This window comes from Mobula hypostoma, chromosome 20, assembly GCF_963921235.1.
Source record: "Mobula hypostoma chromosome 20, sMobHyp1.1, whole genome shotgun sequence".
In the NCBI taxonomy this organism is placed as follows: domain Eukaryota; kingdom Metazoa; phylum Chordata; class Chondrichthyes; order Myliobatiformes; family Myliobatidae; genus Mobula; species Mobula hypostoma.
The window spans coordinates 60,389,018-60,413,954 of NC_086116.1; the positions used below are offsets into that span (position 1 = coordinate 60,389,018).

A 24,937-nucleotide genomic window follows, 5' to 3' on the forward strand; every position below is an offset into this window, starting at 1 on the left:
TCAGATGATAATAGTCTTCCTCTTCTCTCTCACTCTCAGTACATAAAGTTTTTAGCACTATCTTTGAAGAATTGCTTCAGTCTAACAGTGGCACATCGATTCTGGTGGAGAAGCAAGAAGGTTTTGAGTGACATTCCATTGAATATTCTTGATAATTTATTGAGGTTTTCATGCATGAACACTACATTGATGTTAAGATGATGCAAACAAAATAGGTTTATGTATTTTTTCTCAATAAGGCATCCTTTCTATTATAGTAGGAATGATACGTAACGGCATTGCAAGGGTTAATAGGAACTTGCCATGCTTCGTTTTTGTGATTGGCAGAATTAGCTACAGCAATGATGGACGCTAAAATTCATAAATGAGAGTCGTTGGTTTGAGAAATTTATCAGCTACATTATCATAGAAGTGTCAAATAAATTCTGAAGTTGCCTAAATTAAATGAGTATTTGCTGTTGTCAACATTAATAAGTGGCATTTTTCTCTTCCCATCTCTTCCAAGATCATGGGTATGCAGGCCTTCATCTGTGTGATTAATTTGGTTTTTGATTGTTTCAGTATCTGCACCATTAGGACTTTCATTTTCTGCTCTGTCTTTTAGTGATTGAGTAAACACCCAAACCAGTTTTGTATTCAGCTCACTGATTGACGCCGGATCAGTGTGCTCTTTCTGAGGAAAGATTATTACAAACATCTCCTGTCAGATGACATTTTAATAATTTAATGCAGACGGCAGTGAAGACATTTTTCTTACCTTCAGCCTCTTTTATTCTTCCCCCTTGGAATAAAGAGATTGAGGTGTGGTGAGGAACACAAGCAGGAAGGAGGGGCATGTAGGGGAGCCAAGGTGGCATGCAAAGGGTGGGAAACATTGCAGAATTGCCAGGATTTTCTGTAAGGTCCTTTGTGCAATTTTTTTGCCCAGTGACAACAACATGTGGTCACTGAACTTTTAAGTGGAAGTAAACCTGAAGCTATTCTAAGGATAGTAAACTACCCAGTGCAGTTTGTTGTTCATTGTTTAAAAGAAATAAAATAATACACATCAATGGGTCCTATTTCTCATATACTATACAACAGCGTGTAGTAATATCAATCTTTTCATATAGAGGGTGACAAGTAGCAAAAGATGTCTGCAGGCGCACTCCTTAGAGGGAACGTTGCCCACGTCTGTTTGGGTTTCTTCCGGGTGCTGTTGTTTCCTCCCGCAGTCTAAAGCCATACATGTTAGGGTTTGTAAGTTGTGGGCATGCCAGAAAAGTGGGCTGTCCCCAGCGCATACTGAGACAATGCATTTCATGTGACAAGTAAAGCTAAACTTTATAATCTTGGAAAAGCAGATCAAGGATGCCTGTGCCCCATTCTGCTTGAGGCAGACAAGTGCATACTTTAATTTAGCAAAGCAACCTGAAGGGGTTTTGCAGGTACTTCACCAAAAAGAGTTTGGGGTCTCAGGAGAGACCCAAAATGCTGCCACCAAAAATAGATTTGGTTTTAGTGAAACCCAGGACTAAAATTGAAGTAACAGATATTCGGTGTGTAGTTTTGAGATGTGGATGAGGCAAAAACATGCAGGATTTTAAGTTAACAGTGAACGATTTTACCGTTGATTCAGGTCTTAAATCTAAGCCAGCGGATGAATAAAATGGGTGATACCCATAGTATAGGTAAGGACATGTAGAGCAGAGAGTTCGATCACCTCAAGCTTACACAAGAAAGAACAAGCCTGACAGGGATACATTGAAAGAATTAAATCTATAGTTAGTAACGGTGTTGAAGATTCTGCTGGCAAATGAATTGTGACAAGACTGGAGATGTCACAGAGTTTAAAGTCCTGGTGCTGGAATGGATTCCAGGTGTGAAATGGAACTCTAGGTCAAATATAACACCAAGATTGTGTTCAGATAATTGGCAGGGAGAGGGATGAAGTTGGTCGTTATTTGGGAAAAAATCGCTGCCCTGCCACCCCCGCCCCATATATTTTTATTCAGGAATGTGGCATGGTACAGGCTCTTCCATTCCAACGAGCCCACGCTGCCCAAATACGCCCATGTGACCAATGGAAATTCATGTGGAAACAGAGAGAGCTCCTTACAGGCAGCAGCAGGAAATGAACCAAGGTCATCGATGTGCTGCAGTGCTGCCCCATGGTACCTATTGGAATTGAGCCAGAATCTGTCCTTTTAAAGACAGCGAAAGATAAAGTATTACTAAAATTAGCTTGTCACTCATCAGTTCAAACAACAATGAAGAAACAACTAATTAAGCTTCACCTATGTCCTTAAGGAGTCATCTCTCTTGAGGGTGGCTGCCATTGATATAGGGGCCTTTTCATGCTGCGTTGTTACAAGGAAGGCAGAAATCATGGCCTTTTGAGCCTAGATCCTAGATCCTCATATATCAGACAGTGAAAGGCTGCCTTACCATTGAATTCCTCACCATTTCTTTATATGGATCGAATTAAACTCTGGGAAATTTGCTCTTGCTGTCAACCCAGGGTACGGATCCAAATCTAACGACACAACTGTTGGAAGACTAACATCTTTGCTCACTGCAGTATTTGTCCGAGCCTCATTTCTCACTCCTACCACAGATTTTATCCACGTTATAGTCACTGATCAGTTTAATTTCTTTACTGTCCTATTTACCAGATCACTGATTCTCCTCTAATATAAACATCTTATCTGAAGCGCAGCTACCCATATCCTGCCACTCATCCATCATTGCCAACAGTTGTTACGCTACAGGAATAAAATAAAACCGAGAATGCTGAAAACCTGAAACAAGACACAGAAAATACTTGAAACACACATCAAAGTTGCTGGTGAATGCAGCAGGCCAGGCAGCATCTCCAGGAAGAGGTACAGTCGACATTTCGGGCCAAGACCCTTCGTCAGGACTAACTGAAGGAAGAGCTAGTAAGAGATTTGAAAGTGGGAGGGGGAGGGGGAGGGGGAGATCCAAAATGATAGGAGAAGACAGGAGGGGGAGGGATGGAGCCAAGAGCTGGACAGGTGATTGGCAAAAGGGATATGAGAGGATCATGGGACAGGAGGCCCAGGGAGAAGGAAAAGGGGGAGGGGGGGAACCCAGAGGATGGGCAAGGGGTATAGTCAGAGGGACAGAGGGAGAAAAAGGAGAGAGAGAGAAAGAATGTGCACATATAAATAAATAATGGATGGGGTACGAGGGGGAGGTGGGGCATTAGCGCAAGTTAGAGAAGTCAATGTTCCTGCCATCAGGTTGGAGGCTACCCAGACGGAATATAAGGTGTTGTTCCTCCAACGCTAATGCCCCACCTCCCCCTATTGTCAAGGATCCCTCCCATCTGCCCAAATCTCTTTGACCACCCTACCATCAGGCAGGAGGTACCGGAGCATTAGGATAAGGACAGTTTTAATAAGAATCAGCTTCTTACCCAAGGCCATGAGACTAACCCAGGTCTCATCGCATATGAAACGCCAGTAGTGTTATACTGTTCCTTTTTAACTTGTGTTGTAAATGCACCTTATGCTAAATATCAATCTTCTGGAATATATTTTATTACTTGATAAGTTATTTGTGGTAGTATTACTTTATGTATTGCGTGTGAGTTATATGTACTGTGTTGTGCACCTTGGTCGAGAGGAACATTGTTTCCTTTGGCGGTAAATATGGAAACTTTTTAATCAACTTGAACTTGAATGATCAGGCCGTGGGGAGAGAAACAGACTTAATGCCTCACTTTGGAGGCCCTTCATCAGAACTTGGAAAGAAAATACGTCCGTTTTCAGCAGAATAAAACCGGCAGGTGGGGTATTGGTGGTAGGACAAAGGCAATATTTATGATGGGCTGAGTTAAGTTGGCAATTATACATTATGCTCCTTTGTCAGTACCAATGGGAGGGCTGTAAGACCAACCTATCTGGTCCAGCTGGAGTAAAGAAAAGGATCAAAAACACAAGTCTTAGTAACAGACAGATCAGTGGCAGAAAGGGCACTTCCGATACTGACAAAAAGAATGAGTTACCTAAAGTTGGTGAATATTAGTTCAAGACTGTAAGGTAATATTGCAACTTTATAAAACTCTGGTTAGACTGCACTTGGAGTATTGTGTTCAGTTCTAGTCTTCTTGTTATAAGAAGAATTTGAAAGCTTTAGAAAGAGCACAGAGGAGATTTACCAGGATGCTGCCTGGATTAGAGAGCATGTTTTATGGGGGTAGATTGAGCTGGGGCTTTTCTCTTTGTAGAGGAGGAGGATGAGAGGCTTGATAGAGGTGTACAAGATGATGAGAGGCATAGAAAGAGTCGACTGCCAGAGACTTTTTTTCCCAGCACGGAAATGCCTAATACAGGGGTGGGGGGGGGGGGGTAGATGGGGACATAATTTTAAGGTGATTGGAGGAAGGTATGGGGGGATGTCAGAGGTAGGTTCTTTACACAGAGAGTGGTGAGTGCATGGAACACACTGCTAAGGGTGGTGGTAGTCACAGATACATTAGGGACATGTAAGAAACTCTAAGCTAGGCACATGGATGAAAGAAAAATGGAGGGCACTGTGGAAAGGATGGGTGAGATTGATTTTGGAGTAGATTAAAAGGTTTGCACAGCATCATGGGTCAAAGGGCTGTGTTGTACTGTTCTATATTCTGCCACAGCTGATCAGCTGTTCCTAAAACAACTTTGCCATTCTGGCTCATTATGTTGTAGTTGAAGAATTGTACTGTTCTAGTCTGTATTGTTCTATGTTTGAGAAACAGTTGAGATTATCAATATCTAATCAGCCAATCATGTGGCAACAACTCAATCCATAAAAACATGCAGATAAGGACAAGAGGTTCAGTTGTTGTTCAGACCAAACTTGAGAATGGAGAAGAAATGTGATCTCTTGTGCATGGTTATTAGTGACAGACAGCATGGTTTGAGCATCTCAAAAACTGCTGATCTCCTGGAATTTTCACATTCAGCAGTCTCTAGGGTTTACAGAGAATGGTGTGAAAAACAAAAAAAAATCCAGTGAGCAGCAGGTCTGTGAGCGAAAACTCCTTGTTAATGAGAGAGGTCAGAGTGGAATGGCCAGACTGGTTCAAACTGACAGGACTCAGATAACCACACGTTACAACAGTAGTATGCAGAGGAGCATCTCTGAACACACAACACATCAGACCTTGAAGTGGATGGGATACAGCTGCAGAGGATGACAAACATACAGTCCGTAGCCACTTTATTAGATACATGTCGTACCTAATAAAGTGGCCAGTGAATGTATAATCTGTGAAAAAGAATGTGTTCTCAGCACAATGTCAAACCCTAAACTCAAATAGATTTTGTTGCTTTATTTTATTAAACAGTGTACTCAAAGTATGCATCATGATATTTCACACCCTTTTCCAATTTCAGCATCTCTGAATATTCAAATAATATTTCACATGAATAAAACCACTCTACTTGTGACATTCAAATCATAATTCTTAGAGAAATCTTTTCTTTTTAATAATCTGCATAATTAAGTTGTAATGACTGAAGAAAAAAGATTAAGTGCATCATTGAAACAAATTTCTACAAAAAGCCAACAGTCAGATCTCGACAGGCCCACAATTTTGGCTAGATTGAAGAGAACTGTGATCAGGACCCCACTAACCTGATGTGAGTGTCATTGCTTGGTAACTCTTTACCCCAGAGAATGGTGGAGGCTAAGATGGAAATAGATAAATATTATAAGGGAGTTAATCTATGTGGAGTGTTTGATGGCTCTGGGCATGTACTCACTGGAGTTTAGAAGAATGAGGGGGTTGGATCTTATTGAAAGCTCCTGATATTGAAAGACCTGGATAGATGGATAAGGAGAGGATGTTTTCAATAGTGGAAGAGTCTAGGACAAAGGAAACAGCCTTAAAATAGAAGGATGTCCCATTAGAACAGAGATGAGGAGGAATTTCTTCAGTCAGAGGGTGGTTAATGTGTGGAATTCATTGCCACAGGTGGCTGTGGAGGCCAAGTCATTGGGTATATTTTATATTTAAAGAGATTGATAGATACCTAATTAGTAGAGTTGTCAAGTGTTACAGGGAGAAGGTAGGGAAATGCGTTTGAGAAGGAAAATAAATGACCCGTTATCAATGGGCTGAATGGCATAATTCTGCTCCTGTGTCTTATGGTCTTAAGCGACCTGATGCAGAAGAGGAGCATAGATCAGCCATAATTATTTCAAATGGTGGGGCAGACTGTGGGCTTGGTGGCCAACACCTGCTTTTATTGTGCTCTTGAACCATTGAGATAGAAAGGGGAAAGTTAAGAACTTTTCAGATATAGTAACATCTGCTCTAAGATAATGTGTGCAAGCAGCGAGCCACAATTTAATTGTTGCATCTAGCTTCCTTAGAAAGTAACTCTGTTGATGGGCTTTTAATGATGGAGGCCTGTTGTTTAAGGACAGCTATCCAGCAGAGCCGAAACTTATTTGGGCCATTCCTCCTTCCTGTTGAGACAGCTCCACCTTGTTGTGATTAGCCCATTTTGTCACTCGCTCCACATACTAATTAAGTTAATGTCAACCTGTGCCAAGGCTAAAATTTGGACACACCACCTATTTGGCTATCATCTCAACTTCTTGAAGGATACTCACCTTGCCATATGCCTCCTTATCCCTTGTACACCTGCGCTGTCATGCTGCTGCTGTTGTTCATTGCCAGCTGTTCATGCTCATATTCTTATTGGAATTGATGAACAGAAATAAAACCTTGCCCTATCACAGCAATGTAACATAGAGTAGAAACAGCAAATTACAATGAAAAATAAAACGATGCCAAACAGAGCGATTTTGTATGGCACCAGATTCTGCAGACGTTGTTACAGAAGTAAGCAGATCATTTACTTTACAGTATGTTATCTCTACAAAGGTTACACAATATTGGTTTGACTTAACCTCTTAGGGAACCCAGAGAATTGATTCCAGTGGTTTGTCTAATTTTGTAAACGGTAACTTTTTTTAAAATTCTGCGTGCATTGAAAATATGTTTGCAACATTATACTGTGAAATATCCCCTCATTTCCAATAAAGTTTGATTTACCAAAGAAATGAGCATGATGCGTATACTTCTGAAAATGATTATTGTTTGTATTGAATTAAGCCCCGGATGATGGATTTGAAAAACTGTTCTTCCTTCCCAAGCAGATAAATTACGCAGGGTCATGTCTGCCTGAGGGACTGTGTCTGGTTCTGCACTTCCCCTTTCTACTGCATTAAAAGTGGGTGGCAATAAATGTCAGGACTGGTTGTGTAATGAGTAAATGATGGTGGAAGAGGGAAACCAGAAACAAACGATGAATCTTATTTCTGCTGACAAATGACTTTTTGATCATTCAGCTTGCAATCAAATTAGAAAAATCTTTGTTTGTATTGAGGCTCTGACTGAGCCATTGAACAGCAATCAAAACAGCAAATAAACTACTCAAAATATCATTCCTAAATAAAAAATGAGCCTTCAGGCTGAAACAATCAAAAATTGCTATTGATTTGTATAGCTGTTGTGTTCATCTTTATCGATCTGATAAAGAAAGATAAATCTGGGCCCAAATGAGATTACTGTGCGTCAGTGCGTCAGACCACAAGGCCAATTATGAACCATTCATCACTGCGAGCAATGACCCATCCACCCATCTCAGTGTGCTCCTGTCTAATCATATCACCATTGATTTTTATCTAATACAACAGACCTCGTCTGTGGCAATCATTTGTATCCTCAGACCTGCTGTAGTGATGGGCAGGATAGGCTCAGTCCCTTGGAGCAAATAGGGTTATAGTTCAATGCCATTTTAGTTTACTCTGTTCTGTTCTGTTCTGCCTCTGCAGAGTGCCCAGTTCTACAAGGTGACCACTGAAGAATACCAGAAAGCAGTTGCTGAAGCTGAGTCCAAGTTCAAGTAAGATGCATTGTTCAGTCTTATCAAGAGCCTTTTTAAAAAAAACAAAGCTGATGTTGTCTTTCAGTGTTGTGTACACTCCATTTCATCCAGCAATCATCATGATCTATGTGCTATTTCTCGTGGTATTAATTTCATTTGAAATGAAGCAGTATGGGAGCACACAGTGCTGCTGAGATCTCCTGCTCCTTCTGTAAAACTATGAGGAACTAATGAGCTAGAACCTAAGCAGGCTTCCTGCATTTTATTTCCCGCTCAAAGTCAACTAGAGAAACAATGCTTAAAGTTCCTAAAGATGAAACAGAAAGTTCTGGAAATGCTCACCATGTCAGTCAGCATATCAAGAGAAAGACATAAATGGGACATTCACCAGAATGAGGGATGTTTCAGCAGGTGGTCACACCTGAAGCACTAACCTACCATTTGTCTTTCTCTGAGATGACTTGCTGAGTGTTTCCAGCAACTTCTAACTTCATTTCAAACATGTGCTTTCATTTTGTTCTTTCAAAATCCATGAACTTGTTTCTCCGAGTTAACAGCATGCTGTTAACGTAACAATATTCTGGCGTGATTAAAAACAAAAATCAGCGGTTCCTGTAAAGTGAATGGAGATGCTTCTTCCTTCTGGCTATGTTGTCTTCTCTGATAGTGTTTCTATGTTTATATGGAGCAGAGAACAATACAGCATAGCAGAGGTCCTTTGACCCACAATGTGCTGAACTGATTGAATTTAACTAATCTAATCCCTCTTCTCACACATTGACTATATCCATACCTCCTCAATATATTCACGTGCCTATCTAAGAGACTCTTAAACACTCCTATCTACCTCCACCAGTACTGCTAATAGCATATTCGAGGTCCCCCACCACTATCTGTGTAAAAACACTTGCTTTGGACATCACCTTTGTACTTTCTCCCTCACACCTAAATGCACACCCTCTCATACAAATCATTTCAATCTTGAGAAAAGATGCCGGCTGTCTATCTATGTCTTACATAATTATATAAACTTCTATCGGATCTCCACTCCGCCCCCTCTGCTCCAGAAAAATCAGCCCTAGCTCGTCCAAACTCTTTTATTTTGATGAGTTATAAAATAACTGAATTAAATTGAATGTACACCTCAGGAACAGGCCATTCAGCCCAAGTGATCAGTGTCAATCATTTTGAGTTTCCCCCATTCAATCTCATCCAACTATTAGCATACCTTTCTATTCATTTGGATGTTTATTTCAGTTTCTTAAAAGCTTACAGTGATCCAGAATGGAAAAAGAGGATCACAATACACCTCTTTATTCTTAACATCAGCTTGAATGAGAATAAAGGCAAGTGGTCGCAATAAATGAAGAATGATGCACAACAGTGATGCCATCAAATTGTTCCAGTTTGATTTATCAGCCAAATTGTTTGTGAAAATTGGCAAGATCCCAAGATTGTATCTTTATTGTAGATCTGATTCTTAGATTGAATGAGTTAAATCAAGTGGCTGCCTGTTTCGAAAGGTGGTGAATTAGAAGAGAGAGGTCAGGCTGAAGATAGCACAGAGTTCCATGTCGTTGCAGTGACAGGAGAGAGTGAGTTTGCATAAGAGCACCACAGAGAGTCAGTTTTACACACGAACATGTAGGAGGAAAGTGAATGCACAGTGTGGTGCATTTGGGGATTATGACGAACAAGGAAAGGATGAGCCCCAGCAGCAGCACAGCCAGAAGCGATGTTATACAGTGTTATTGTTCTATCCCTTACCTGGAGTGAATAATATTGGCAAAAGAAGGTATTGATGTTTTTCTTTGAACAACGAGAGTTGTTCCTTGAGCTAGAGTTAATGATTAAACTCAACCATACTAGCCAGGATTTAATGTCAAATAAATAACAACTTGCTAGAATGTGCATGTCAATTTCTCAGGAAGTCGGCCTTCCACAAACCTAGTGGGTCATTCTGGGACACATAAAACTATTTCCATTAGCAAGGGTCAGTTAGCTGTCTGGACTGACTGAGATGGACTCCTTAATGTGAATCCATTTTATTTAGCATTATTCAACCTGATGCCTCACGAGGTTATATGTACAGTTGTAACTCTTTGAATCATAAAAGAAACATTAAGAATTTTGAGGTTTGTTATCCATCAGAATTTCCACAGGCAATTGTAGTGATTTTTCTTATAATAACAATTTGTGAAAGATGACTTTCTTTCAGTGTAGCACTAAGAGACAGCTCTGTGAAATGGACAACATGTCAATAGACAATAAGACAACCTTGTTAGCAGGTGTTACATTGTAGAAGGACTGAGAAACTAAAATTTTCCAAGCGTTGTTTGATTCTCCTTCAGATTTATTGTTAATTTCAACAACATGCTGTGAAATACAGTCATGAAGGTTGTACATTGCAATTCGGCATCAAGTGGAACACTAGCTTCAGTTTTCTTTTGATGCCAAGACATTATTTGTGAGTGAGAAAGCCACAGATTTACATTTGTAATTAGATCCACACTGACCCTCCATAACTTGTATGTAGAAACATGGAAACATAGAAAACCTACAGCACAATACAGGCCCTTTGGCCCACAATGCTGTGGCAAACATGTACTTGCTTTAGAAATTACCTAGGGTTACCCATAGCCCTCTATTTTTCTAAACTCCATGCACCTATCCAGGAGTCTCTTAAAAGACCCTATCGTATCCGCCTCCACCACCATCGCCGGCAACCCATTCTACGCACTCACCACTTTCTGCGTAAAAAAACTTACCCCTGACATTTCCTCTGTACCTACTTCCAAGCACCTTAAAACAGTGTCCTCTCATGTTAGCCATTTCAGCCCTGGGAAAAAGCCTCTGACTATCCACACGATCAATGCCTCTCATCATTTTGTACACCTCCATCAGGTCACTTCTCATCCTCCATCGCTCCAAGGAGAAAAGGCCGAGTTCACTCAACCTATTCTCATACGGCATGCTCCCCAATCCAGGCAACATCCTTGTGAATCTCCTCTGCACCTTTTCCATATCCTTCCTGTAGTGAGGTGTCCAGAACCAAGCACAGTACTCCAAATGGGGTCTGACCAGAGTCCTATATAGCTGTAACATTACCTCTCGGCTCCTAAACTCAGTCCCACAGTTGATGAAGGCCAATGCACCGTATGCTTTCTTAATCACAGAGTCAACCTGCGCAGCAGCTTTGAATGTCCTATGGTAGTCCTCCACAATATCCACAACACCCCCAACCTTTGTATCATCAGCAAATTTACTAACCCATTCCTCCAATTCCTCATCCAGGTCATTTATAAAAATCACGAAGAGAAGGGGTCCCAGAACAGATCCCTGAGGCACACCACTGGTCACCAACCTCCATGCAGAATATGGCCCGTCTACAACCACTCTTTGCTTTCTGTGGGCAAGCCAATTCTGGATCCACAAAGCAAGGTCCCCTTGGATCCTTACTTTCTCATTAAGCTTTGTATGGGATACCTTATCAAATGCCTTGCTGAAATCCATACATACTACATCTGCTGCTCTACCTTCATCAATGTGTTTAGTCATCATCATCAGGTGCCATACCCAGTTTGAGCTTTGACTGCCATGGCCCACACACTCCGGTTTTGGGTCAAGTGGATCAATTCATTGGTATTCGTTTCCATTTCTCTGGCTGCTGTCTCCATCTTCATTTGTCTTTGTCTTCCTCTTGCTTTCTTCCCTTCAACCTTTCCCATAATTACCATGCATTCTAATTCCTCTTTCCTAATCACATGTCCAATGAAGTTACGTTGCCTTTTCATGATCTCATACATTATTTCTCTTTTTGTGTTTGCTCTGTTCATGACATCATCGTTAGATATTCGTTTCGTCCATGATATTTTTTGCATCCTCCTCAAAAACCACATCTCTGCTGCTTCAATTCATTTCCTCATGTTACTAGATATTATCCAGCATTCTGAGTCATATAACATAACTGGATAAACGTAACATTTCAGTACTCTGAGGTGGGTTATCATGCCTGGTTTAGTATTGGGCAGTATACTCTTCATTCTCGTAAACGTGTCTTTTGCCATCCCTATGCTTCTTTTGATGTCCATATCGCACCTGCCATCTGATGTCACCCAGCTTCCTAAGTAGCAAAGGTGTTTTAGGACATTGGGCAATATCTGAAAGAGTGCTCCTTGTTAGAGTCAGAGGACAACCATTTGATTTAGCATATACAGGTATATGCACCAACAATAGATGGAACAAATGAGGATATAGATAAATTTTATGAAGAGCTTGAACAAGCAAAGAATGGATGCCATTCTCAAGATACTGTTTTTTCATGGGAGATCTAAATGCTAAAATAGGACAAGGCGCTAATGGAAATACCATGGGAAAATTTGGACTGGGGAAAGAAATGAAAGTCGCGAGAAATGGGTAGGATGGTGCAAGATGAATAATCAGGTCATTATGAATACCTACTTTAAAAACCATCCAAGACGCTTGTGGACCTGTTAAAGTCCAGGTGATAACCCTAGAAATCAAATTGACTTTATTACTATAAACCGAAGATTTAGAAACTCAGTGACTCAATGCAAAACATATCCAGGTGCAGACTGTAATAGTGACCATAACTCAGTAGTGTTTCATGTAAAAGTAAAACTTAAAAAACTAAAGAAGCAAAAACCTGAACAATCCCTTGACTACTTGCAAGTAATTAAAGAAGAAAACTGAAGACAAAAAATTACAATTGAAGTAAAGAATAGAGTTCAAAGTCTAGAAATAGAATCTGTTGAAGATGATAGCAATCATGTAGAAATGAAATTTAACTCTCTAAAGGATGCCTTGGTGGAATCAGCAAAGTCAGTGATTCCTAAAAAAGAAAAAAGCACCAAGAATAAATGGATGACAGAAGAAATCGAAAATCTAATGGAAGAAAGGAGAAGGAAGAAAGCAAATCCTACAGAATATAAGTCCTTAGATAAAAAAGTTAAAAGCTTATGTCAAAAAGCCAAAGAAGAATGGTTAAACCAGGGAATGTGAGCAAATAGAAAGAAACCCTATTACTGATCCAAAAAGGTTACATCAACAAATCAAGAATATCACTGGTAAAAAGCTCCTCTGTTCTTCAGGTGTATGTTTGAAAGCAAAGGACGGTACCATTATCATGGAAAAAGATGAGATTACGAACAGATGGACTGAGTATATTCAGGAATCGTTTGAAGACGATCAAGGCGAAAAACCAGAAATTAAGAAAAACATTGAAGGTCCAAGTATTTTAAAATCTGAAGTTCGTAATGCAAGAAATAAGACGAAGAAAGGAAAGGCAGCAGGTCCTGATGAATTAGTAATAGAACAAATTATCGCCCTTGAAGATTATGGAATTGAAAAGCTTACTGATTTAATCAATGACATTTATGAGACTGGAATAATACCAGAAGAGATGAAAAAATCAGTATTTATAACTCTTCCTAAGAAAGCTGGAGCAATAGAATGTGAATTACATAGGACCATAAGTTTAATGAGTCATATCACCAAGATACTTCTAAGAATTTTGATGACAAGAGCTAATAGTAAGATACAAGCTCAAATAGGCAAAGAATAATGTAGTTTTGTGAAAGACAAAGGTACAAGAAATGCAATATTGATGTTAAGGATACTATCAGAATGAGCTATTCAGGTGCAAAAAGATTTGTTTGTTTTATCGACTACACAAAAGCATTTGATAAAGTGAAGCACAATAAGTTATTTGAAATATTACAGAAAACTCTAGATCTAGATTCGAAAGACCTCCGCCTAATCAGAAATCTGTACTGGGAACAAACTAACGCTGTAAGAATAGATGGAGAAGTGAGTCAGTTTATGAAAATCAAGAGAGGCGTTAGATATGGGTGTGTTTACTCCCCTGGTTTATTTAACGTGTACAGTGAAATAATATTACAAAAAATAAGAGACATCTTGGGAATCAAAGTTGGCAGTGAAAACAGCAATAATTTCAGATATGCAGATGACACTATGTTGATTGCAAGTACGGAGGAAGAACTACAAAACTTGATATAGTTGTTGAAGAAGGTGCAAAAATGGGTCGGTCTATCAATTGCAAAAAGACAGAACGTATGGTGATATCCAAAAAGAAGGAGAATCCTATCTGAGAAGACTTGAGAATAAACAGGGAAGACATAAAACAAGTTCAGAACTTTTGTGTTTAGTCACACCCTCAAAAAGTTCAATCAGGCTCGTAAGGCATAACCTGCCTTTGACAAAGACATGCTGACTATTTCTAATCATATTATGTCTCTCCAAATGTTCATAAATCCTGCCTCTCAGGATCTTCTCCATCAACTTACCAACCAGTGAAGTGAGACTCACTGGTCTATCTCTACTCCCTTTCTTAAATAAGGGAACAACATCTGCAACCCTCCAATCCTCCAGAACCTCTCCCATCCCCATTGATGATGCAAAGACCATTGCCAGAGGCTCAGCAATCTCCTCCCTCACCTCCCACAGTAGACTGGGGTATATCTCGTCCAGTCCCGGAGACTTATCCAACTTGATGCTTTTCAAAAGCGCCAGCACATCCTCTTTCTTAATGTCTATATGCTCAAGCTTTTCAGTCTGCTATAAGTCATACAAATTCCCAACGTCCTTTTCCGTAGTGAATACTGAAACAAAGTATTCATTAAGTACCTCTGCTATCTCCTCCAGTTCCATACATATTTTATCACTGTCACACTTGATTGGTCCTATTCTCTCACGTCTTATCCTCTTGCTCTTCACATACTTGTAGATTGCCTTGGGGTTTTCCTTAATCCTGCTCGCCAAGACCTTCTCATGGCCCCTTCTGGCTCTCCTAATTTCATTCTTAAGCTCCTTCCAGTTAGCCTTATAATCTTCTAGATCTCTATCATTACCTAGTTTTTTGAACCTTTCGTAAGCTTTTCTTTTCTTCTTGACTAGATTTTCAACAGCCTTTGTACACCATGATTCCTGTACCCTGCCATCCTTTCCCTGTCTCATTGCAATGTACCTATGCAGAACACCACCCAAATATCCCCTGAACATTTGCCACATTTCTGGCATACAGTTCCCTGAGAACATCTGTTCCCAATTTATGCTTCCCAGTTCCTGCCTGATAGCTTCATATTGCCCCTTACTCCAATTAAATGCTTTCCTATCCCTGTCCAATGCTATGGTAAAGGAGAAAGAATTGTGATCACCATCTCCAAAATGCTCTCCCACTGAGAGACCTGACACCTGACCAGGTTCATTTCCCAATACAAATCAAATACAGCCTCTCCTCTTGTAGGCTTATCTACATATTGTGTCAGAAAGCCTTCCTGAACACACCTAACAAACTCCACCCCATCTAAACCCCTTGCTCTATCTAGGGAGATGCCAATCAATATTTAGGAAACTAAAATCTCCCACCACAGCAACCCTGTTATTATTACACCTTTCCAGAATCTATCTCCCTATCTGCTCCTCAATGTCCCTGTTACTATTGGGTGGTCAATAAAAAACACCCAGTAAAGTTATTGACCCCTTCCTCTTCCTAACTTCCACCCACAGAGACTCAGTAGACAATCCCTCCATGACTTCCTCCTTTTCTGCAGCTGTGACGCTATCTCTGATCAGCAGTGCCCACCTCTTTTGCCCCCTCCCTACCCTTTCTGAAACATTTAAAGCCTGGCACTCTAAGTAACCATTCCTGTCCCTGAGCCAACCAAGTCTCTGTAATGGCGACAACATCATAGCTCCAAGTACTGATCCACTGACTTTTTTTGCTGGTGGGGAGAAGAGGGGATTGTTGCTTGCTGCTGATTACGCGCGGGAGTGCGGGCTGGGGGGGACTTTGGAGTTCTAACATTTAACTGTCATTCATTCTTTGGGGCACTCCTCTGTTTTCGTGGATGGTTGCAAAGAAAAAGCATTTCAGGCTGTATATTATATACATTTCTCTGAAATTAAATTATACCTTTGAACCTTTGAAGTTTATCTACTTTGTTCATGATACTCCTTGCATTAAAATAGACACATCTCAAACTATTGGTCTGAGCACATCCCTTTTCTATCACCTGCTTATCCTCCCTCTCACACTGTCTCCAAGCTTTCTCTATTTGTGAGCCAACCGTCCCTTCCTGTGATTCTTCAGTTTGGTTTCCACCCCCCAGCAATTCTAGTTTAAACTCTCCCCAACAGCCTTAGCAAACCTCCCTGCCAGGATATTGGTCCCCCTCAGATTCAAGTGCAACCCGTCCTTTTTGTATGTAGCGGAGACTGGAAGAGAGCAAGACTGTACCTTAACAGGACATTGCAAAGTACACGAAAATAAGGCTATAACGCCATAAAACACAGAAGCAGAATTAGGCCATTCAGCCCATCATTCCTGGCATTCCGTCAGGGCTGATTTATTATCCCTCTCAACCCCATTATTCTGCCTTGTCCGCATAACCTTTGACACCCTTACTATTTAAGAACCTATCAACCTCCTCTTTAAATATATCCAATGACTTGGCCTCCAAAGCAATCTGTGCATGCCTTTTAAAAATCTGGTGTTCCCAAATTGTTTCCTGAATATTCCCTGTATTTTCTCTTTCAAATGTTCACCACCTGAGTTTTTGCATTTGGTAAACATTTTATATATATCAGAAATTATTTTCCAATTTGAGTCTTTCTTTTTGGATATTGGAACAGAATTAGGTCATTGACTGTGCTCTAACTTTCATCATGGCTGTTTCCTTTCAGTCCCATTCTCCTGTCTTCTTCTCCCCGCAACCCTTAACCCCTTTACCAATCAAAAGTCTATCAATCTCTGCCTTGCGTGCACCAAGTGACGTGGCTTCCACACCCCTTGGTGGCAATGAATTTCACAGATTCACCTCCCTTTGGCGGGATAAAACACTGCACACCTCAGTTTTAAAGGGACGTTCCACTATTCTGAGGGCGGGCCCTCAGATTCTGCACTCTAGGAGAATGGCATCACACTGCCGGGTGGTGCAGCTGTGATGATGGTGATTGTGGCGGAGATGGTGCCAATCCAAGCTGACTGGGATCTGCAGGATGTGGGAGCTTATGTGGCAAATTATTAACTAGAAGTAAGAATTCTATCACATAGGGCAGGAAGCTTTGCACGTGAGAAGGAATATTAAATTCTGACAGAGGCAATTTTTATGTTGTCAGTTCTGCTAACGTCCCCTCCATATCATCTCTGTTCTACCTGAATTCTACCTTAGCTATATACAACATTTCCAAAATTAATAGGTGACTTTCACATCTGAACATGGTGATGGAAGGGCTTGACACCTGATTTGAAAGAATTTCATGGACAACTATGATAAAATTTAGCAGATGGCATTCATTTGAAAACCAGGTGTGCCCTCCACATACCATAAATTAACATAGCAATTTAGTGGGCAGTGTGTGAATATGTGTATTTAACTGGGCGATAACAGAGCCAGTTTTGAGCTGCTGGATGCTTAGAATTCCCAATTCTCCTGCTCTTGTATTTTCTCCATTGTCTTGTCATCTTCTGTAATATCTTCTAAAACAAGAAGTAAGCATCTTATGATGCATCTCAGGGAGTCTTTCTGAGATTCAGATTTGTTTATCACACAGTAGCGTAGCGGTTAGCGTGATGCCAGTACAGCTCAGGGCGTTGGAATTTGGAGTTCAATTCCAGCACCAGGTATAAGGAGTTTGTAAATTCTGCCTGTGACCCCTTTGGTTTCTTCTGGGCTCTCTGGTTTCCTCTCATAATCCAAAGACGTATCAGTTAGTAGGTTAATTGGTTGTTGTAAATTAGGGTGATTAGGCTAGGGTTAAGTAGGTGGGTTGCAGGGCAGCGCGGCTCATTAGGCCAAAAGAGCCTGTTCTGCGCTGTATTGCTAAATAAATAAACAAACATACATATAAACATACAGTGAAATGTGTTGTTTGAATAAAGGATGTGCTGGAAACAGCCCACAAATATTGCTACTCATTCCGGCGCCAAAACAGCATGTTGAGAAGAACAACACAAGCAGCAACAGCAGAACAAGCCCCTTTCCCAACCACCCAACCACTCACACACACAGACAGATGGCTTCCAATTCAGAGTCATGTCACTGAATGCCGAGTCATGTAGGATGGATCATCATAGCAGAACTAGCAAATTAAAAATTGCCTCTGTCAGAATTTCATATTCCTTCTCATGCATAAAGCCTCCTCCCCTATATGATATCATTCTTAGTTCTAGTTAATAATATGGCACAACAAATCTAGATCTCCAGCTGCCTGGTTCACAGCAAAAGTTCAGACTCTGTATAAATAAACCTAACCACATGAATACACCCAACTCTTTGAATGCTCTTACTTTACCTTGGTTAAAATAACATATTTTAATTTTCAAGTTACAAACTGCATTTTAATTCATCTGTTATTTTGAACCATTCAGAGTTTTCAATCACAGAAGCCCATTCAACACCAATTTTTAGCTAATTATTTTTCCCTAAATAGTGTCAAAAGAAATTTGCAAAATGTTTCTACACGAAATGTGGCCAAGTCCAGCTGCCACCATTCTCCCAATGCAAATCAGATGCTGAAAAATCAAAATAATAATGGAACACAGCATTTGCTATTATTAATGACTGAAGAAATCTTTTGTTAATAACACTGAATTAGCTGACTAGATTGAACTTAATATTCACTGTTTACTTCAGTCTTCCAATTGGATTTTTAAATGAGCCTCAAAATAGCTGTGTGTATAAGGAAGGCATGCTTTCTATCCCTGGCTTTTTGAAATGACCACAGCTGACTAGCTGACATTTGTTAAGAATCACCAGCTAGCTGTAGTGCGTGGAATAACACAATCATTTCTTCCACACCTGCGCATTTCGGTGCCGAAGTCAGGAATGTATTAGAGGTCAAACGTGTACACATTTTAAACAGAGTGCCTGTGGGGTAATAATGGCAGAGACTCTTACAACATTTACGAAACGTCTAGATGACCATTTGAATCACCAGATAGTGAGTGAGTGAGACCTCTGTTGGTCAAGCTCAACTATGGGTGTTGCGTCCTAACTGTCTAGATACACAAGCCTGGGCGGTACGATTTGGAGAGCGAGCTCTGGCCATGTAGTGAGTTCTCCCTCTCCATGCATCTGATAAACACAAAGGAACACCAGAGACTAATGCAGTTTGCTACCAGCAGCGTCGCCAGATTTGCCAGTCAGCGTTGAACTCAACATATAAGACTCCAGCTCCAGATTTTTCCCTTGGGGTTTACTCGCAAAACCTTCCTCATGAGTGGGTATAGCCATAAGGCAGTGGAAGTTTGAGATCAGAGTTTTTCTTCTTGATGAGCTGCCAGCTACGGCTGATGATGCCAGTAACCCACGTTTGCCCCTTCTCTTGTCAGCAGAAACGGTTCCAGCCATCTTAGTAGCAATACCACACATGAAGGCCAGGAGCTGGACTTGGTTGATAGAGGCTATTTGAGGTGCATGCCGTGGAGAGTAATAGGTAGTGGGAGCTTGTCCCAATAGTAGAAGGCTACAAACAAGTGCTAAAAAAAAAAATGTGATTAGTATACAGGGCCTAACCACCTTGTGAATGTCCAACATACACTCAGTGGCCAATACAATATGTTCACCTGTACACCTGCTTGTTAATGCAAATACCTAATCAGCCAATCATGAGGCAGCAACTCAATGCATAAAAGCATGCAGACATGGTCGAGAGGTTCAGTTGTTGGTAAGACCAAGCATCAGAATGGGGAAGAAATGTGACCTAGGTGACTGACTGTGAAATGATTGTTGGTGCCAGATGGGGTGGTTTGAGTATCTCAGAAACTGCTGATCATCTGGGATTTCTACACACAACAGTCTGTAGAGTTTACAGAGAATTGTGCAAAAAAACAAAAAAAAAAATGTCGAGTGAGTAGCTGTTCTCTGGGTGAAAACACCCTGTTAATGAGAGTGGTTAGAGGAAAATGGCCAGACTGGTTCAAGCTGACAGGAAGGTGACAGTAACTCAAGTAACCATGCATTACAACAGTTGTGTGCAGAAGAGCATCTATGAAAGCACAACAGATCAAACATTGAAGTGGATGAGCTACAGCAACAGAAGACCGCAACCATGCACTCATTGGCCATTTCATTAGATAGAGGAGGTACCTAATAATGTGACCACTGAGTGTATGTGCAGCCCATACACACATTCGAACAGTTGGGATACCAGAGAGATGAATTTGCCAGCTGCTGTGGTGCGATGTGGGAACTCAGTTTATAGCAGACTGGTTAGATCACAAACAAAACACAGCAACCACGCCGTGTTGTAACCTTTACAGATGAACATGATGCATCAAAGGACCAGTTTTTATGATGTAACACTTGATCTTTTTTTTTGGAGCTATTCATATTTTCTGGATAATCACTTCAGTTTATATTCCAAGGCCACTTATTCAGCTCTTTTTACTGGAATTTGCATATGAATAACATATTCAGCAACATAAGAATGAGCAGAAATTCAAAGGAAGATCTGAATTAGTTTTTAAATCTGACCCATTGCATTTATGTGGTGGAAATCTCCAACTATGAGCTGGAAGCTTAACGAAGAAAGCCCTTCAGATCTAGAAGTAGACACAAAGTGCGCATGATCCCAGAGTTTCAATCCTGTTGCTGCACGCAGGCTGCTGTGATTTCATTTCCTGCGCTTTATTGTTCTATTTTATAGGACAATAAAATAGTCAAAGTTCTGATGTGTTTCATATGCTGTGAATGATGGAGTGTTAAGGTGTATTATAATTAGCAGCGTTAACCAAACTACAGCAGCACCAAGCAGTAGATAAAACAGTAATGGATACCTGGGACTCACTGAAAGACAGTGAATTACATCATAAACTCTGCAAACTAAATGAGAGCTCCTCATAATTAATGCCTGCCCCATGAGGTTTCATCAGAACTGTAAAAACACTCCCTGGTAACTGTATGAGTTTTACTGGATTGTCAATGTCATTTTATTTCTGTTTTCGTCCAAATTGCTTCCTTTCTTTTAAATTTGCGTCAGCTGCTTTGGTGAGCAGTAATCGTGTGGGGAAAGCTTATAAAGTCATGCAATAGTAAAAGATGAGGTGTTAACCAAGTGAGTAATTCATTGAATTAATTTTCTGGTGCAGCAATGGAAAAGATGGTTCCCATCTTTATGTTAAGGTCCAAATGCTTTGGAAGAGGACGAATTTGGTTGTATGTTCTGATGGGGCAGTGTTACTTTTATTTTTACTTTATCTCTTGAAATTTCCTGCTGGTGCACAGTCCTATTGGCACATGGACCACACAGTTTGCGGCCATTCCTTGGCAGCGTGGTAGCCAACTGGTTAATGTAGCAGTTCACAGGATCAGCGATCAGAAGATCAGGGTTGAGTTCCTGCCGCTGTCCGTGAGAAGTTTGTATATTCTCATCTTGGCTGTATGGGTTTCATCTGGGTTCTCTGGTTTCCTTTACCCTTACCCTAACCAGGTTACTTAGTATTAATAAACTTACAAAGTTCTGCAGATGCTGGAAATCTAGAGCAACACACAAAATCCTGGAGGAACTCAGCAAGTCAGGCAGCTTTGGCTTCTTTTGACCCAAAGCATAGACTGTTTATTCATTTCCATAGATGCTGCCTGACCTGCTGAGTTTCTACAGCATTTTGTGTGGGTTACTTAGGAAGTTGTGGGTATGCTTTGTTTGTGCCAGAGATGCAGTGACATTTGTGGGCGACCCCAGCACATTTTCACACTGTGTTGGTTTTTGACACATTTCACTGCATGTTTCGATGAACATGTGAAAAATAAAGCTAATCTTTAAAATATTTACACGTGAACACAGGTATTAAATTGACAGGGAGCAATTACACCCTAAGAACCTATTTCCATAATCGGCCAACTTTCAACCATACAGAGCAGAATTTCCAACCTATTGCAATGGTGAACAAACTCAGCAGGTCAGACAGCATCTATGGAGGGGAATAATCAGTCAACGGGTTGGGCTGAGTTTGGTCTTAGGACACAGTATACATGGCTCAGCTTGTTAATCCTTTAAGCAGCTGGCCTATTTATCAGGTCCCAAGTTAGACTGTTTCTGATGAGAATGGCTTTCTTCTTTATTGACATAAAATTGGGTTTTTCAAGCAACATTTTATGCATACATTTCCTTTTAAAACAGCTTTCTTTTACCCCTTACCTGTGTGCTGCCTGTTCATCTTCTTTTTGATGGACCCTTCTGCAGATCATGAATGTCTCCTTGTCTTATGGAGGCGGTGCGATCATTTGAGTCGAGTATGATATTTGCCTAAGAGGCTGACTTGTGCCTCTTCATGTTGGTTCCCTTCATGGAGAATGTGCGTGATTTTGTTTAACATGGGGAGGCTAATGCATAGGCAGTCACCTTGACAGATCGGGGTCCACTGGCATGGAGTGCAAGATGACTGAGAACCCTGCTGCAGCCTTCCTCCAGCTTCTCTGCTGTCGTGATGTGTCATCATCTCCCGCCAGCTCCACTGTTAAGTCTTGGTTAGATCGCTCTTTGTTTAAAACCTCCCCCTTGAACTTACCACCACTGTTGACCCTACCAGGAGCTAAGCACCAGACGAGATCACTCTCGGGATCTCAGGAATTCTTAAGCCTCTCCACCACGACAAGGTGACATTCCTCGGAGAAGCATTGTGTGGTAGAGATACAGGGAAGGGTCCTGCTATTTAGCTCTAGGCTATGACCACCAGAAGGCAGTGTTGCAAAGCTTCCTGTCGTTGGACTTCAGATATGCACCACTTGTGACTTGTGGTTCTGCAGGCAGAGGTGAGTAAGGCATCCCATTATGTGTGACTGCTCCCTGTACACAACATATATTTTCCATTCAGTAAAGAGTTAATTGGTTTCAGTCAGAAAACTAAACCATCGAGTTCTGCTTTCTGTCACAGGATGTAAGTAATAAGAAGATATTATTTTGACACTGCAGCGGTAATGCACAGATTAAATTCCTTGTAGTTAGATTAAAAGAAGAAACATTAGATTAAGATGGTCACATTTTCTAAATGGAATGAAAGGGTTTACACCAAATGTACATTGAAACATGGTAGTGTATGAGGAGAGCAGCCTTGGGTGATGGTTTCAGCTTTTAGTGAATGATTAGATTCAAGGTACTTGATCTCTTCTTGTGTAATTGGTGAAATGGCTACTATCAGAAATGAAGGCGGATTTAGATGTTTTGAAGTACCCTGGAGCTTAGCAACATCCTGATGATTGCATTTCTTAAGAATTTATTTAATGTAATTATGCTTTGGATGTTTTTTTTTAAGTTCCCATCACCCATCAAATTGTGCAAATCGTCTGAAGCTTTGTTTAATCACAGGATTCATCATGGGGATTAATGTGATCTGTGAAAATGTGTGGATCTTGAAGTAATTTAGTCAGAGCATTTTAAACCTATTCTCAAACCTTATTGTTTTGTATGCATCCATCCAACACCACACCCTTACAGTTCACAAAATCCAATACAATCCAAAAAGATAATGCGGTTGTTCTTACAGATGCATTATACACTCAGTGGCTCCTTTATTAGGCACACCTGTACACCTGTTTGTTAGTGGAAATATCTAATCAGCCAATCATGTGGCAGCAACTCAAGGAATAAAAGCATGCAGACATGGTCAAGAGGTTCAGTTGTTATTCAGACCAAACATCAGAATAGGGAAGAAATCTGATCTAAGTGACCTTGACCTGGGAATGACTGTTGGTGCCAGACAGGGTGGTTTGAGTATCTCAGAAACTACTGATCTCCTGGGATTTTCATGCACAACAGTCTCTAGAGTTTGCAGAGAATGGTGGAGAAAACAAATAAACATCCAGTGAGCAGCAGTTCTGTTAGTGAAAACACCTTGTTAACGAGAAAGATTGTAGGACAATAACCAGACTGGCTCAGGCTGACATAAAGGCAACTGTAACTCAAATAATCATGTGTTACAACAGTGGTTTGCAGAGGAGCATCTCTGAATGCACAACATGTTGAACTTTGAAGTGGATAGACTACAGTAGCAGAAGAGCACACCGGGCTCCACTTCTGTGACCACTTCATTAGGCACACTCCTGTACCTAGTATAGTGGCCACTGAACCTATTTCTAAATTCAAAGAAAACTCTTCCTATATTTGAAAAGGTCGGCATGCTATTTCTACTGGGTGGGCTGTAGTTGTCAGTTTACAGATGTACCTTTTGCCACGTGTGTACAGTTTCTGTTACCAAGTTTAAAAATAAGCTCTGTGTACCAGGGACATTGCACTGAGTTGGTGTGATCTCTTGAGTACCAGAGCAGAGGCTGTGCCTGGGATTTTGCTACCTGAACACAGTGTTTTCTCAAAGCGTTTGCGAAGTGCAGGTTTCAGTACTGTCTGTGGAACTGCAATGCCCGTGCAATTTTATTAGACAGAACGTGAGACAAATCTCTACATAATCTCGACATCATTCTTTGCAAATGCTTCCCTGAAATATTGGAGGGATAGGCATGCCTGCTCTTGTATTTTAGAATTTAATTTAAAAATAAAATTACTTCAATCTTACCTATTCTCCTTTTCTATGTATATAGGATGCTGCTTGCATTAGGGAGCATGCCTTATGAGGGTAGGCTGAATGAGCTTGGGCTTTTCTCTTTGGAGTGAAGGAGGACAGCAGGTGACTTGATGGAGGTATACGAGATAAGAGGCATAGATTGAGTGGAGAACTAGAAACATTTTCCTAGGGCAGAATGGGCTAACTTTTAAGCTGATTGGCAGATAGAACAGGGGGCATCAGAAGGAAGCTATTTACATAAAGGAACATGGAACGCCCTGCCGTGGGTGGCTGGTAGAGGCAAATGCATTAGGAACATTTATGAGACTCTTGGATAAGCGCATGGATGATAGGGAAAGGTGGGAGAGAAGGGTTAGATTGATTTTAGAGTAGATAACGTGATGGGCTGAAAGGCCTGTCCTGTGCTGTGATACTCTATTTTCTACGTTCTGTTCTTCAGGCACAATGCAGTAGAATGCTAATCACAACATGGTCCAGGATGGAACAT

At 40.8% G+C, this 24,937-nt stretch overlaps 1 protein-coding gene across 2 annotated transcripts in view; it reads left to right on the forward strand.

Moving 5' to 3' along the window:
• chchd3a (coiled-coil-helix-coiled-coil-helix domain containing 3a) overlaps positions 1–24,937 on the forward strand; it is a 325,052-nt gene that overhangs the window by 254,435 nt on the left and 45,680 nt on the right. For both annotated transcript variants that reach the window (XM_063073043.1, XM_063073044.1), the window contains exon 6: positions 7,837–7,907. In XM_063073043.1, coding sequence (XP_062929113.1) covers positions 7,837–7,907 — 71 coding nt within the window. The remainder of the gene's footprint in view (positions 1–7,836; positions 7,908–24,937) is intronic.